The sequence below is a fragment of the Leptonychotes weddellii genome, chromosome 7, assembly GCF_054177405.1.
Source record: "Leptonychotes weddellii isolate Sample4059 chromosome 7, ASM5417740v2, whole genome shotgun sequence".
Lineage (NCBI taxonomy): Eukaryota > Metazoa > Chordata > Mammalia > Carnivora > Phocidae > Leptonychotes > Leptonychotes weddellii.
The window spans coordinates 124498382-124511939 of record NC_138375.1 but is presented as its reverse complement, the minus strand read 5'-3'; the positions used below and the strand labels follow the sequence as shown (position 1 = coordinate 124511939).

At 41.7% G+C, this 13558-nt stretch overlaps 1 protein-coding gene across 14 annotated transcripts in view; it reads left to right on the top strand.

The window, feature by feature from the left end:
- The window catches only part of SNCAIP (synuclein alpha interacting protein), a 176899-nt gene that overhangs the window by 114828 nt on the left and 48513 nt on the right, over positions 1 to 13558 (top strand). For all 14 annotated transcript variants that reach the window (XR_014147272.1, XM_081827193.1, XM_006728801.3 and 11 more), the window contains exons 4-6: positions 1693 to 2561; positions 4199 to 4378; positions 10173 to 10286. Coding sequence is in view for 13 of the 14 variants with exons in the window: in XM_081827193.1 (XP_081683319.1) it covers positions 1693 to 2561; positions 4199 to 4378; positions 10173 to 10286 (1163 nt within the window). In the remaining variant the exon portion in view is untranslated. The remainder of the gene's footprint in view (positions 1 to 1692; positions 2562 to 4198; positions 4379 to 10172; positions 10287 to 13558) is intronic.

Sequence of the window (13558 nt, the reverse complement as noted above, 5' to 3'; positions counted from 1 at the left end):
CAGTTTAGAACCAGAGCCAACGAAAGGGAAGAGAGGCAGCAGCTTAACAGCATCTAGATACCTTCCTTCCCTTCTGGAACATTCTTGTTAATACCTGTTCCTTACTGGGTGGAATCCAGGCCTCCCTTCACGGCTCATAGTATTCTCTTCATAGATTTTAAAGGTCTTGGAACTAGACCACTTAGTGCAGACCGTCTGAAAAAGCCCATGGCAAACTGTGGTCTCTTTGGGGGGAAAGACCCCACCCACCAGCAGTTACATAGCATTCAGTCTCAGAATGGTTACTCTCACCTCCTTAGCTCGCTTCCAGAACTTCTCTGAATCTTTTTAGAACACATTGCAATAGGAACAAGATTGACCAGTGATCTAAATTTGGGGAACTTTTAATAACTTTCACCCCTAAAAGTAGTGGTAGCCAGGGACTGTCCTAGAAGTTACAGACCTGAATATACCCCATCTCTTTTATTCTTTGGTCGTGTCCAGTAGCAAAGAATGGACACAAGCACATGCTTTTAGATTAAATTCTTCCTAACTGTTGTTGTTCCAGAAGAGGAGAGTGGGATGGGAGGCCCCTAGATGGAGGGCATGTCCTGAAACCTTCCCCCTTTGAAGGGGGATGGTATAAATGTAATTGGAAAGGGAAGAGTCCATACACCAGTGGCCTACAAGTTTCCAAAGGTGCCGGGTCATCTGTCTAGTCAGGGGAGTATCCCAGAGAGGAAGCAGGGTCATCATGAGGGAGGAGACTGTGGTCCGTCATCCTGCACCAGGAGAAGGCACAGGGTTGCCTTCCATGAGGCTAACGGGGAGAGATGGTGTTCTTATCTTTAACCTCCAGATGCATTGCTGTTTCACTGTACACTTGGTCTCTACCAGACGCTCACTCAAAGGCAAACCAGACAATCTTTATCTAAGCTTTGCAGAGAAAGGAGAAGAAAGAAAAAAGCCCACCAACCTGTGCATCTCACTCTCCCTTTGCAACTCCTTCTCCTCCTGGCTGCTCCCAGCTTTGCCAACATTGGAGGGCCTCCTTGACTCTTACAACATGTTCCGTTGTGAAGTGTTAATACATGATGTTGCTGTGTCATACGCCAGAGAGCACTGGGAAATGCCCCTGAGTGATGCTTCACTGGGATACCCATCTGTGGTGGACAGTCACCCAATGGGTCACAAGTTTCAGTTTGCCCAATATTAAATAATTTACCCATTTTTTATGTGGGACTTCTTAAGCTTTAGGGGTATACATATATGTATGTATGCATGTGCGCATGCGCGTGTGTGTGTGTACATCCCTTCTCTCCCCAAACTACTTTGGAAGTTCATTTAACCCAGAGGATCTGACCTCCCATTTCTGTTTTTCAAGGTGGTGACAAGTATCCTAATCCTTCCAAAGAGGAATAGCCATCCAGGGAATGAACCTAAAAATCTGTCTGGATCTGTTTGTTTGTTTTAGCTGTCTGCTTTTCCATGAATACTATTTTAATTAATTTTGAGCCAATAGGCCATAACTTTTATCCCTCAGTTTTCCAGTGGTAAGTATGAACTGTTTGGTATGATACACGTCTCTCTAAGTCATCCCTCAGACAGGAGCTTTCTTTGAGCATAACGTAAGTGGACTACACCTGCCTGCGTGGCCAAGATACCTTCGGCGTTTCAGTGTAATACTCTCCTCTTGTATTTATTTCTAAACAGTTTCTAGCTCGAGCTGGAATTGCAACGTGTCGGCTCTCATGACAAACACGCAAAAGCCCACAGGAATCGCGGATGTGTACAGTAAGTTCCGTCCTGTGAAGCGAGTTTCCCCGCTGAAACATCAGCCAGAGACTCTGGAGAACAATGAAAGCGATGACCAGAAGAACCAGAAGGTGGAGTACCAGAAAGGGGGTGATTCCGACCCAGGCCCCCAACCCGAGGAGCTCAGCCCTGGAGATGGAGACAGTGGTCCCCAAAGTAAGAGCACCGAGCCCAGCACCTTGCTGGGGGAGCTGGAGCATTATGACCTTGACATGGATGAGATTCTGGATGTGCCTTACATTAAATCCAGTCAACAGCTTGCCTCTTTCACCAAGGTGACTCCAGAGAAGAGAATTTTAGGTTTGTGCACCACCATCAATGGCCTTTCTGGCAAAGCCTGCTCCCCCGGAAGTGCTGAGAGCTCACCAGCCAACATGACACCGTTCTGTGTTCTTTCGCCCGTGAAAAGCCCTCACTTGAGAAAAGCGTCCTCGGCCGTTCACGAGCAGCAAAAGCTCTCCGGGGAAGAGTCTGAGAGCTCACCGCCTCTGGTGAAGTGTGGCTCTGCATATGAGCCCGAGACCCAGACTAAGGACTTCCTCATCAAGACCTTTAATGATCCTCCGAGTCGAAAACGCGAGAAGGCAACGCCAGACGGCCAGCTCAGGGCCTTCCATCCTCAGCCTGCAGCCACAGAACCCAAACTAGAAGAGCCGATCGGGGGCGTGAACTGGACCAGCACCCAAGGCCCAGAAGAAAGGAGTGAGTACCTGAAAAAAGTGAAAAGCATCTTGAACATCGTTAAGGAAGGACAGATATCTCTCCTGGTAAGTATGATCTCATTCCATCATCTAGAGACTTCAGTTCTATCAGCTCCATTAGGAGTAACAGAATGATGAGCGTTTCTTCCTATTCTTGCTTCATCTTTACTCATAGCCTGAGTTAGATGATGTGCCTCTTGAATTTTAAAATACAAAATTAGGAGTCAGTACAGGGAGAAAACAAACGGCTATAGAGGGAGTGTTATTCCACTTGAACTGTGCACGAATCTGTGCACGAATCTGACCATAATCTAAAACAAAAACAAAACAAAGTCCAGCCCTTGCTTTAATGTGAATCTGAATGTCTTTCTTTTCCCTGTTCAAATGGATCCCAGGGCTCTCACTTGGTTACTTGTGGGGATGTTGGTCCCTTGGTGGTGGGCCTGCCAGATACATGAACAGAGGGTCTTCTGTTTTATCCTGATCATTATTCAGAAGACTTGGACCAGGAAGTTGGAAAACATTTGCAGATAGAAGCTTACCCTAGAGCTTGGTTGCCCTCTGACCTCCATGGAGTTTTTACCGAGTTCCAGCGCTTCGTGTCTAGGGAACATGAAGAAGCTTTCCAAAGATTTGAGTCACAGAGTTAACATGATGTAAGAAAAGTCTGTTCTGCTTAGGCTCAGAGAGAGCTCAACTGAAATCACACTCCATCTGCCTGCATTGTTCTTTTCTGGCTTGCAGACTTGGATCAAACAGTAGCAAGCCTGGGCTGGTACTATGACGTTAATTAAAGTCTCACTTGAGAAAGCATCACAGCTTGGCAGTGTGATTCCACTTAGGGTAAAGCCATGCAGAGATAAGTACAGTGTGCCTGGTCTATTGTTGTCTGACTGTTGTCATAGGATGATAGGATTGAACACTTTTACTAAAAAAGTAATATTTTTTTTTCTCCTGAAAATAGCTTTTCTATTTCTCCTGGCTCTTCCTCTCTTTTTCTCTCTGGTTTATTCTTTTCTCCTGTCCATCCCATGTTTTCATGTTTCCCAGATGGTAACACCTCTTGACTCACCCAACAGTCTCTATCAACCATGTCATATGCAGGGAACTAAGCTTCACTAGAGGTGAGAACACTAAAGGCCAGGTATAGCCTCCAGGTGCCCCAGGACTCTGTTTGGGGTGCAAGTGTCTGGAAAAATCCTGTGGTAGCTCTAGATGTGGCAGCCATCAGATAGCTTGCAATCAAAGCCAGTTCTCTGTCGTTCAAGGCAAACCAGATGGTGGAGAGAAGTAGTTCTTTCATTCAGCAAACCTACAACAGAGGATAAAACACAGTCTGGCTGTCAGCACTTAGCAGTCGAATGGAGGAGACAGAGAGGGAACCTGCCAATTACCATAACTGTCATTGCAGTTGTTTAGAAAACCATCTTGGCGTCTCCGCAAGCTCACTGACCGAGCCCGGTCACCATGTCTCCCATGAAGATAAGTCCCTTGAGGACTCAGGTTCTAAAGGATAGGATAGCAAAAACTGTAATGGAAAGTCATTAGCATTAATAGTAGGGAATTTCTGACTTACTAGATCCCCAGGATGGCCACCAGAGCTCCTGGAAACTCATCTCTTCTTCCCAGGGCCCACATCGAAACCCCCGTAGCATCTCATTCTGATTCTTGACTTAAGTGTTCTAATCTTACTGTCTATACAGCCACACCTCGCTGCCGACAACCTAGACAAAATTCACGACGAAAATGGCAACAATCTCTTACATGTGGCTGCATCGCAGGGACACGCTGAATGTCTGCAGCACCTCACCTCTTTGATGGGAGAAGATTGCCTCAGTGAGCGGAACATAGAGAAGTTGACTCCAGCGGGCCTGGCCATCAAGGTGATGATGGGTTGGGGGCTGGACCCGCCACCGCTAAAAGTTTCTGTTTTTGAAGATTCCTATTGAGCTAAGTTGGAGAGATGAGTACAGGAAGAGAGTAGCATGATACACCAAGCAAATGGCAAATGAGCCTACTACATTTAAGAGAGTAATCATTTCAGGTACTAACTGCTTTGAGCTTTGGCGACTACATTCCAATTTATTGTGCAACGAGGGTAAACTTCAAGTCAGCTAATAAAGAGGAAGGAAAATGATCTATTGTGGTTCTCAGAACTTTCGTTATTCATGGTGACTGCAATTTAGATTTTAACCACACCTGGATTTATCTGCGACTGTTTCATGTTTTCCTAATGGGAGTATAATGAGCGAGACAAATGAGGAAAAGGTGTATTTTAAGGAAAGATAGCTCTCAGGAGTATTTCAGATAATAAAGCAGGCTTCTAACAGATCACATCTGAAGTGTAAATGTCTTCGGTACCAAGAGTTGTTTAGAATGTCAGGGCCTAGTTTTGAGTGTAGTGTCAACTGGGATAGAGTTAAAACTTAGAAATTGTGAGTCAAGGAAACGTGGTCTTTTATAGCTCACTGCAGTGAGTGCCTCTGTAAAACATAACACATCGCTAGAAGGTTAGCTATTAAACTACAATTACTTTTAAGATCTTTCGCAAATAAGTGTAGAATTCAGTCATATTTATGAAGAAGCCAGAAGCGAAGTTCAGGGAAATATAATACATCTTGTGCTTCTGCATATGTGCTCTGCTTTACATAATAGTTATGTCTTCTAAAAGCTGAATAATCATTTTTAGAAATGGAATTATTTTTGAAATTTACTAGGGGAACTTGCTAGTTAAAGAGATCCACTTGTGTATTCACTGAAGAACATGTTACATTTGAAAAACGAGTGATTGCTGGCCTACCTTAATATATCTTTTATGCAGATCTGAATTTTTGCATCTTTAATTTATTTACCATTCAGTGAACTTTTTTTAAAGATTTTATTTACTTATTTGAGAGAGAGAGAGAGACAGAGCATGAGTGGGGGAGGGGCAGGGAAGAGGGAGAAGCAAATTCCCCGATGAGCAGGGAACCCGAATGGGAGCTCGATCCCAGGACCCTGAGATCATGACCTGAGGTGAAGGCAGACACTTAACCAACTGAGCCACCCAGGTGCCCTACCATTTAGTGAAGTTTTATGTATTAAAAGTTGTTTTTTGTTTTATTTAATTTTATTCAATGATAGTGTATTATTTCTAAGGTAGTATAGAAAATGATTTTTTTTTTTTAGAAAATAAGAGATCCAGGACCCTGATAGATATTGCTTTCCTTTAGTGAATGTTGCTATGTCACATTAGGCACTGAACTGCAAACACCCATCATGAAGAGAAATTAGATGGGAAGTCAAGGTGCAGTATAGTTGAGTTCAACAATGTGTACCAAGTCCACCAGGTACTGTGTTGGGTGATGACAATACAAATTTGAATGAGACCTAGTCCCTTTTCCTCAGAAGCTGATAGCCAGGTAGATAGGGCAGGTAAGTTGCCAGTAATTCAAGTGCAGGATGGCAAATTCAGGATCTAGTCCTATATCAGAGTCCTGTGGGAAGACAGGGGTCAGATCTGGTCATCAATGGGTGTGGGTCAGTGATGAATAAAATATTCTTGCAATGCCAATAAATGTTGACATTAGCCTTGTTCTTTTAGTGTTTATAAAATACAGTGCTCATTAGCTTTCCTAACTGATGTTAAATTATGGAGTATATCATAGCCACATAGTTGGATGAGAAAGCTTTTTCTTCATTTATATACCTTAGTGCTTGTTTTCATGGATTAAGAATCTTCAGAGTAGGACAGTACATAAGAAACTTGGTGGTCATTAGACCAACCCTGGCTATAAATTCCTTCTATGGTATCCATATTGGTAATTCATTCTTAAACTCCTCCAGTCAATGCACTGCTATCATATAATCAGCATGTAACCTTGAACTGCAGTGGTTTTTGTTTCTTTGTTTTAATGAAGAACGCATATCAGACCCACTAGACTCAAAAGCTCTTATGGATTTGGGGGTCTCAGACCTTTCATATTTTTACTGCTGGACAATGATATGAGAAATGGAACTCTTCTTCTATTTCTTCATTTAATCTAGAATTTACAAAAGAAGTCAAAACAAATATTTTATAGTAAGTGCCACCCCCTTTGGGAATCTGGCCTCAGTCCATTCAGTGTCATTTGATAGACATTGGTGAAGTTGAGGGAGTTCTACTAAGTCATCATTCTTCTGTTTTAGGACCTTGTTTTGAACACCAGCGACCAACTGATAGTGTCTCACCTCATTAAGCATAGTTCTGAGAGCCCTGCTGTCATTAAAGACAACAAACTTGGTTCAAACGAGCAGAAGTCGCTGAGAGAATGTGACTCGGCTGACAGGAAGCAGAGTCAGAGATATGGTATCAAATAAAAAGATAACCTCAGAAAAGGGGCTTTGAAGGCTTAAGAACACCTCTTCCCTACCCTTAAACTCCTTAAATGGAACATAATAAATTCTTACCAGTTACATGCAGAATTTATTGAGAGTTTTCTGGGCAACCCAACACTAGATACTGTGGTAGTTCAGGACATTACTGAGTGCCCTTTGGGAACAGTTAAGCAAAATAACTGAAAAGAAAGATTTCTATACAGTGAGAGCAGTGTGTTTCTAAAAGGGGGCCAACACAATACATTGTTTTAGGAGTTAAGCAGACTTGGAGAGAAATAACCTTAATTTCTTTTTTATTTCTCATGCAGTCCTTCTGATTAAGCTCAAAGATAACACATTTGTCTGATGAGAAAATGACTTCAAAGAAATAACCTACTGACGTTCCTTTTTAACATCCAGTATGAGTGATCCCAGTTTCAGAGACTCCAGCAGGCAAAAATCTCCTGCTGAAATGTAATAACATTTTTTTGTTTTCTTGGTATTTCTATTTATGGCAAGCAATGTTGTGTTCAAGATCATAGTAGCAATATATTTCCTTCCGCCTTTATAGCAGCATTTTATTATTTAATACATTTATTCAAACGTTACCTTCTTGAATAACTAGACCTAACAGATATCTAACAGAACATTCTACCCAACAAAAGCAGAATACATGTTCTCCCCAAATACAGATGGAACATTCTCCAGAATAGACCATATGTTGGGCCACAGAACAGGTCTCAATAAATATGAAAGGAATGAAATCATACAAAGTATGTCCTTTAACCATAAGGAAATGCAATTAGGAATCAAAACAGAAGGAAATTAGGGATACTCACAAGTATCTGGAATTAACACACACCAAAATAATCATTTATCAAAGAAGAAATTACAAGGGAAACTGGAAAATAAAATGCATTCTATTATCATTTAAGGATGCAGCTAAAGCAATGCAGAGAGGGAAATTTATAGCCATAAATGCCAGTATTAAAAAAAAAGAAAAGGAGAGGCACCTGGGTGGCTCATGTCAGTTAAGCATCTGCCTTTGGCTCAGGTCATGATCCCAGGATCCTGGGATAGAGCCCCACGTTGGGCTCCCTGCTCAGCAAGGAGTCTGCTTTCCTCTCTCCCACTACCCCTTCCCCATGCTTGTGTGCTCTCTCTCTCAAATAAATAGATAAAATCTTTTTTTTAAAAAAAAGGGAAAAAGAAAGATCTAAAATTAATAGCTTAATCTTCTACCTTAATAAACTTGAAAAAGAATAGCACACTACGTTCAAAGCAAGCAGAAGAGAAGAAATTTAAAAATTCAAGCAGAAATAAATGCAATAGAGAACAGAAAAAAGAAATAAAGTCAACAAAACCAAATCTGGTTGTATGAAAAGATTAAAGAAATTAGTAAACTTTTAGTTAGACCAAGAAAAAAAGAGACAAGACTCAAATCATTAAAATCAGAAATGTTGCCTCTTCTCTGTGTTCTGTGTAAATGCCAGTTGATATGAACTATCTTCCCTAGTAGGTGCTCACTATGGTTCCTATTCCTTTTTTTATTCAGAGGGAATAAAGCACATAGTATCAGTGGCTTTATTTTAATCTTGGTAGAAAACAGTTGGCATGCTCAAATTATGCAATTTGAAGAACGTCTATAATGAAGGATTCATGTACAAAAGGGTGATGGGTGGGGTGTAGGGAGCCCAAGAAGAAAAGTACAGTATCCTGGGGTAAGAGCAGAGTGCTGTTACCACCTGAGAGCCTGAAGGGGTTGGGGAGAGGCACAAGCTAGAGATGGCCGAATGGAAGAACTGGCTGATTTTTGACCTTTGACTGGTGGAGGGACACAGCAGCCAACGGCAACCCCATGGGAATTGGGAAAGCCAGGAAAAGAGTGGACCTCAAACTCATTCTCCTTTCCTGGTGTCCTGCCAACGCTCTCCATCAGCCAAACCCAGGGGGCAAGGGAGCCAGCCCATACAGACCTACCTCCCCTGGCAGCAATGACTGCAGAGGAAGGAGGAGACAGATCTGAAGTGGCACCTGGAAGCTATTCACCACCCACCTGATCTGGCTAGATTCCCCCAGTGGAAAGATAGTCTCTGCCTGTGAGCAGTTGAGAGTTGACTACTTGAAATTCCACTATCCAAATAGGTGTAGATGGAAAAGGAGTAGACTACCCCTTCTATCTTGTGTCTAGAATAAGCTTCCCGGACTCCATGGCATGGTAGCTCTTTTCTCTTGGGCTAAGGCCCCACACTGGGCAAACCAGGAAGGCAGCTGAATGTCTCATTTGTGTTATAGAGGAGCTGGGAGAGTGCACTACTAGTAAAAGGTAACAAGTGTTGGGTGCTGAGTAAGCTCAGATGCTTTGTCTCATCTGCTGCTCATGAGGCAGTTAGTGCTATCCCTGCCATTTCACAGATGAGAAAACTGAGTATCAGAGAGGGAAGCAACTTGTTCAAGGTCTTGTAACTAAGTAGTGGATTGAGGATTTAAATCCGTTCCAAAGTCTGGGTCCTAATGACTAGGTTATACGTTTCACAGCTGCCTTCCTGGTTTGTACAGTGTGGGATCTCAGCACAGGAGGAAAAAGCCAGTGTAGAGATGGAGTCACCAAAGGCTTCAGGGAACGTAGCATTTGAACCAATAGAATAATGAGGTTATTTTCTCTCTCTTTATTTTGGAATCCTACCATTTCAAATTCTCAAGGGTAAAAGCCTATTCTAAGAGCTAATGAATAAATAAATGTTGGTATATTCATACAATGGAATACTTGTCATCAGTAAAAAAGAACAAACCTTTCATACAAGCAGAAGCTTGGATGAATCTCAGAGGCATGAATGCCGAGGGACAAAGGTGAGACCCAAAAGACTCCGTACTCTATCCTGTTGTGATAGAAATCCTATCAGTGGTTGCCTGGGGCAAAGGTGAAGACCTCTGGAGACCAGAGGAATCGTAAAGATTTGGGGGAAAGGGGGGAATGGAAATGTTCTCTATCTGGATGGGAGCGGTAGTTACAAGAGAGTATATATTTGTCAAAATTCATCAAACTATATGCTTAAAAAGGGTAGAGTATATTTTATAGTATGCAAATTATACCTCAGTAAAGTCATTTTAAACTAACTGATTACAATTATGAAAATGCATTTCAGTAAAAACTCCCCATCTGATTTTGAGCCAAAAGCACAGACCAGAGACAAAATAGGTGATAGACTGCAAATAAATGAAGCCAAATGACAAGAACCAAAATTCACGTGATTTCTTCCCTTGGCAAAATTACCATCTATGAGGTATTTTTCAAACTTGAGTGACCTTGAATTTCTTTCTTTCTTCTTTTTTCCAATCTAGAATGGTCAGTTGGAGTGTGTCCGTTGGATGGTGAGTGAAACCGAAGCCATCGCAGAGCTGAGTTGTTCTAAGGATTTCCCAAGCCTTATTCATTATGCGGGTTGCTTTGGCCAGGTAGGAAGAATTTTTAATGATCAGGTTTATAAGCCATCATTTCCTTGTAGTAATTTTTAATGAAAAGCATGTTTAAACAACCTAAATATTCCCTAATAAGATATTGGCTAAATAACGAAACTATATACCTATAATGGAATTTTATGGGAAAACATGGTCATTATATAATATTAAAATGTATGATACAGAACCATTCATATTAATTTGGTACCAACTTTGAATTCTGGAGAGAAAAGAAGAGAAGTAGGTAATAAGACTCGGGAAAAAAAAAAAACTGTGTCACAACATGTTCATAGGAGTTATCACTCAGGGTGGACTTAGAAGTGGCTTTTATCTTCCTTATATTTTTCAGTATTTTCCAAATTTTCTACAATAAATGCGTTTAACTTTTGTCAAAAGGGAAAGTGATAAACTTTCTTGTACCCAGCATTAAAAGGAAAATCTTCAGTAAGATTTTCTTCAGTAAGATTAAGTAAAATCTTATTTAATTAATTAAGTTAATTAAATTAAACTAAAATTAATTCAGTAAAATCTTCAGTAAGATTAATTAAGGAAGTCTCTCTCTATTAAAGATGAGCAAACACACTAACTGGATGAGTCTCAGTTACAACAGGTTCCTACATTAGGAAATCCCTGTGTGAGTAATTGATGTACAAAGATCACAGTCCAGGGTATGGAGTAAAAAAAATCCTCAGTAACTCCCTTTGAGAAGGATAAGTATAAATTACATATTTTTTTTAAGTTGGAACCACAAAATGCCAATCTCAGTCTTAAAAATAAATAAATAAAGTCAGCACTGTATTAAAATAGATTTAATCATATTTGTTTGTGGCAAAGAAAATTGCTTCTCATGCATATAACCATATCCCCTTTGGCTTCATAAACTTTCCCAGTGGCAGTAAATTGTGGTATTGTCAACAAGAGATTATGCTTTTTCGAGCATGACAATCTCAAGTTCAAAAAATACCCGTGGAGAGTATTACTACAGTCTTTCTTTAGTGGGAGTCCATGTTAGGTGATAGCTTATTTTGTGCCCTGGTAACTTCGGTTTATATATATATTAATATGTAATATGTATTAATATTATATTCATGTGTAATATATGTATAATATGTAATATGTTACATTAATGTGTGATATTAATATATAATATAATTACATATTAATTATAGTTACCATGTTATTATATTAATAATTATAGTCATATTAATATGTAGTATTTCCTTTATGTGCCAGGCACCAGGCCATTGGATTTTGCGTACATTCCTTATTCCTTAGAACAACCTGTTGGATCCTATTGACTTATTCCTTAGAACAACCCTGTTGGATCCTATTACCCATTCTGTAGATGAGAGTGAAGAAAGAAATTTAAGTGACTTACACATGTTCCAGTGCCTAGTAAGGAACGATTGTGTCTCAGCTCAGACCCTGTGACTTCAGGATCAGATCCTGTCTTGTGTCCGCCTGTGTGTGTAGATAATTGTATAGCGTGTTTATAGCAGCATTGATCTAGCCGAGGAAGACTTTTTTTTTTTTACAATTTTAGCTAACAACACACTGTGATACACAGCTCATTGAAGAAGGGAGTATCTGGTACTAAATTTATTAGATGAAGAAAGGAGCAGGAAGAACATTTAAAATTTGTCAAAGCCACCGTCTTTGAAATAATCACTCCATTTTCTCTGTGTACTGTCCTTGAGAGCCCCAGCCACGGTTTCCTACCAACAACCATAATAGTTAATAAGCATTTGCAAAGGATGCCCTTTTTTTGCTTACACTGGCAAAGGGGAGAATAGAATTTTTGAATGACCAGAAGAATGTCATCACTGATAATCTTCACAAATCACTTGCAGTCTGAAACAGAATGTTATTTATTCCCGAACTGTCTGAATAATTGTCTCATGTCCCTGGCTTCATTTTGCTTATCCTTATTCCTCACGAGGAATTTTCGATACCAATGGAAAGGCTAACTGCACTTTTGGTAGAGCTTGCCGAAGAAAAGGAGGAGAGGATTGCGTTGCCCTTCTGAGCCTCTAAGGAAACAGTTGGGCCCCCGGGCCTTCTTTGTCTTGGGAAATGCTGCTTAAAGCGTGCCAGTTTCTGTGTTCAGCTCTCACAGTGGGTTTCTCATAATTGTGAAGCATTGGGACAGAACCAGAGCAAAGTGCCCTTTCTGGAACTGGTTGGGTGATGGCGTGGCTTGCTTGACAGGACTCGAGGAAAACCCTGAAACGGGTGACCTAGTCGAAGAGCCATGTCAGGCATTTGCCTCATGCCAGTTATCAGTCTCCAGGTTGTTATTTCAAGCTGACAAGCATTGTTAATGACCTCGAGGCCAGCTGTGAGCAGGGCCAGCCCAGCGGCGCCCGTAGGAGAGCATTCCTACCCAAGTGGAAAGCGTAGAAGCCCTTCCAAACTGTGAATTCTCTTCTGCCCAGCCATCCTGCATCGGCTGCAGGCACTTACGTAACAGATAACCTGTGGCGATGCTGAACTTGGAACCAGGACAAGGCTAATATTTTCACAAGGAAGACTGTTACTGAACAGTTTCTAATGGATTCAGCACATGCAAGTTTTCCCTCCATCAGGCAGGCACTCGAGTGTGCTCTGGTTTTGTTTCTTGAGTAAATACCTCTGGAAAGGATAGTGCCGAGCAAAAGTCCTCTCTCAGTTTATTTTCGTTGCCCTCTGCCCCTATATAGATTCTTAAAGAACGTGCTTTCTTTGACTCCCAATTTGTGTCCCTTTCCTTGTAAAAATTACCTTAAAGACTCCAGTACCACAGGGCAGCCCGCAGTTTTTAGTGGTCTCCTGGAGTGATACCTCTTCGGGTGATAGGAATTGATTTTCCTCATCGTGACACGTGAAGTCTCAGAGGGTGCAATTACTTCATGGCCTGAGTGTCCCGAGCAGAGCTCACCGCAGGGAGCGCCAAGGCGAGAGCCATGGGGGGGACTCAGGCATAAAGCAGGGATGTCCTCCAGTCGGCCCTCTTTGCTGGCCCATGAAAGAGATGTTGCTGGCCCAACAATGGAGACAGACTTGTCTGCGGTCAGAGCCACCAGCGGTGGGACCCGGGCTGTTGTCTTTCAACACGAGGGTTCTGACGGTCTCGTCCCTGCTCCCAGCAAAGCTGTCGGCCTCAGCTGCTCAGGGGGGCTTCGGCCTGTTCCACGCTGGACATCAGTTCAGTGGGCTCTGTGTTACTTTCAGCATCAAACCTGCTGATCATTTTGCTCCCGAATCTTCCCTGTGACTCTGAGTAAGGAGAT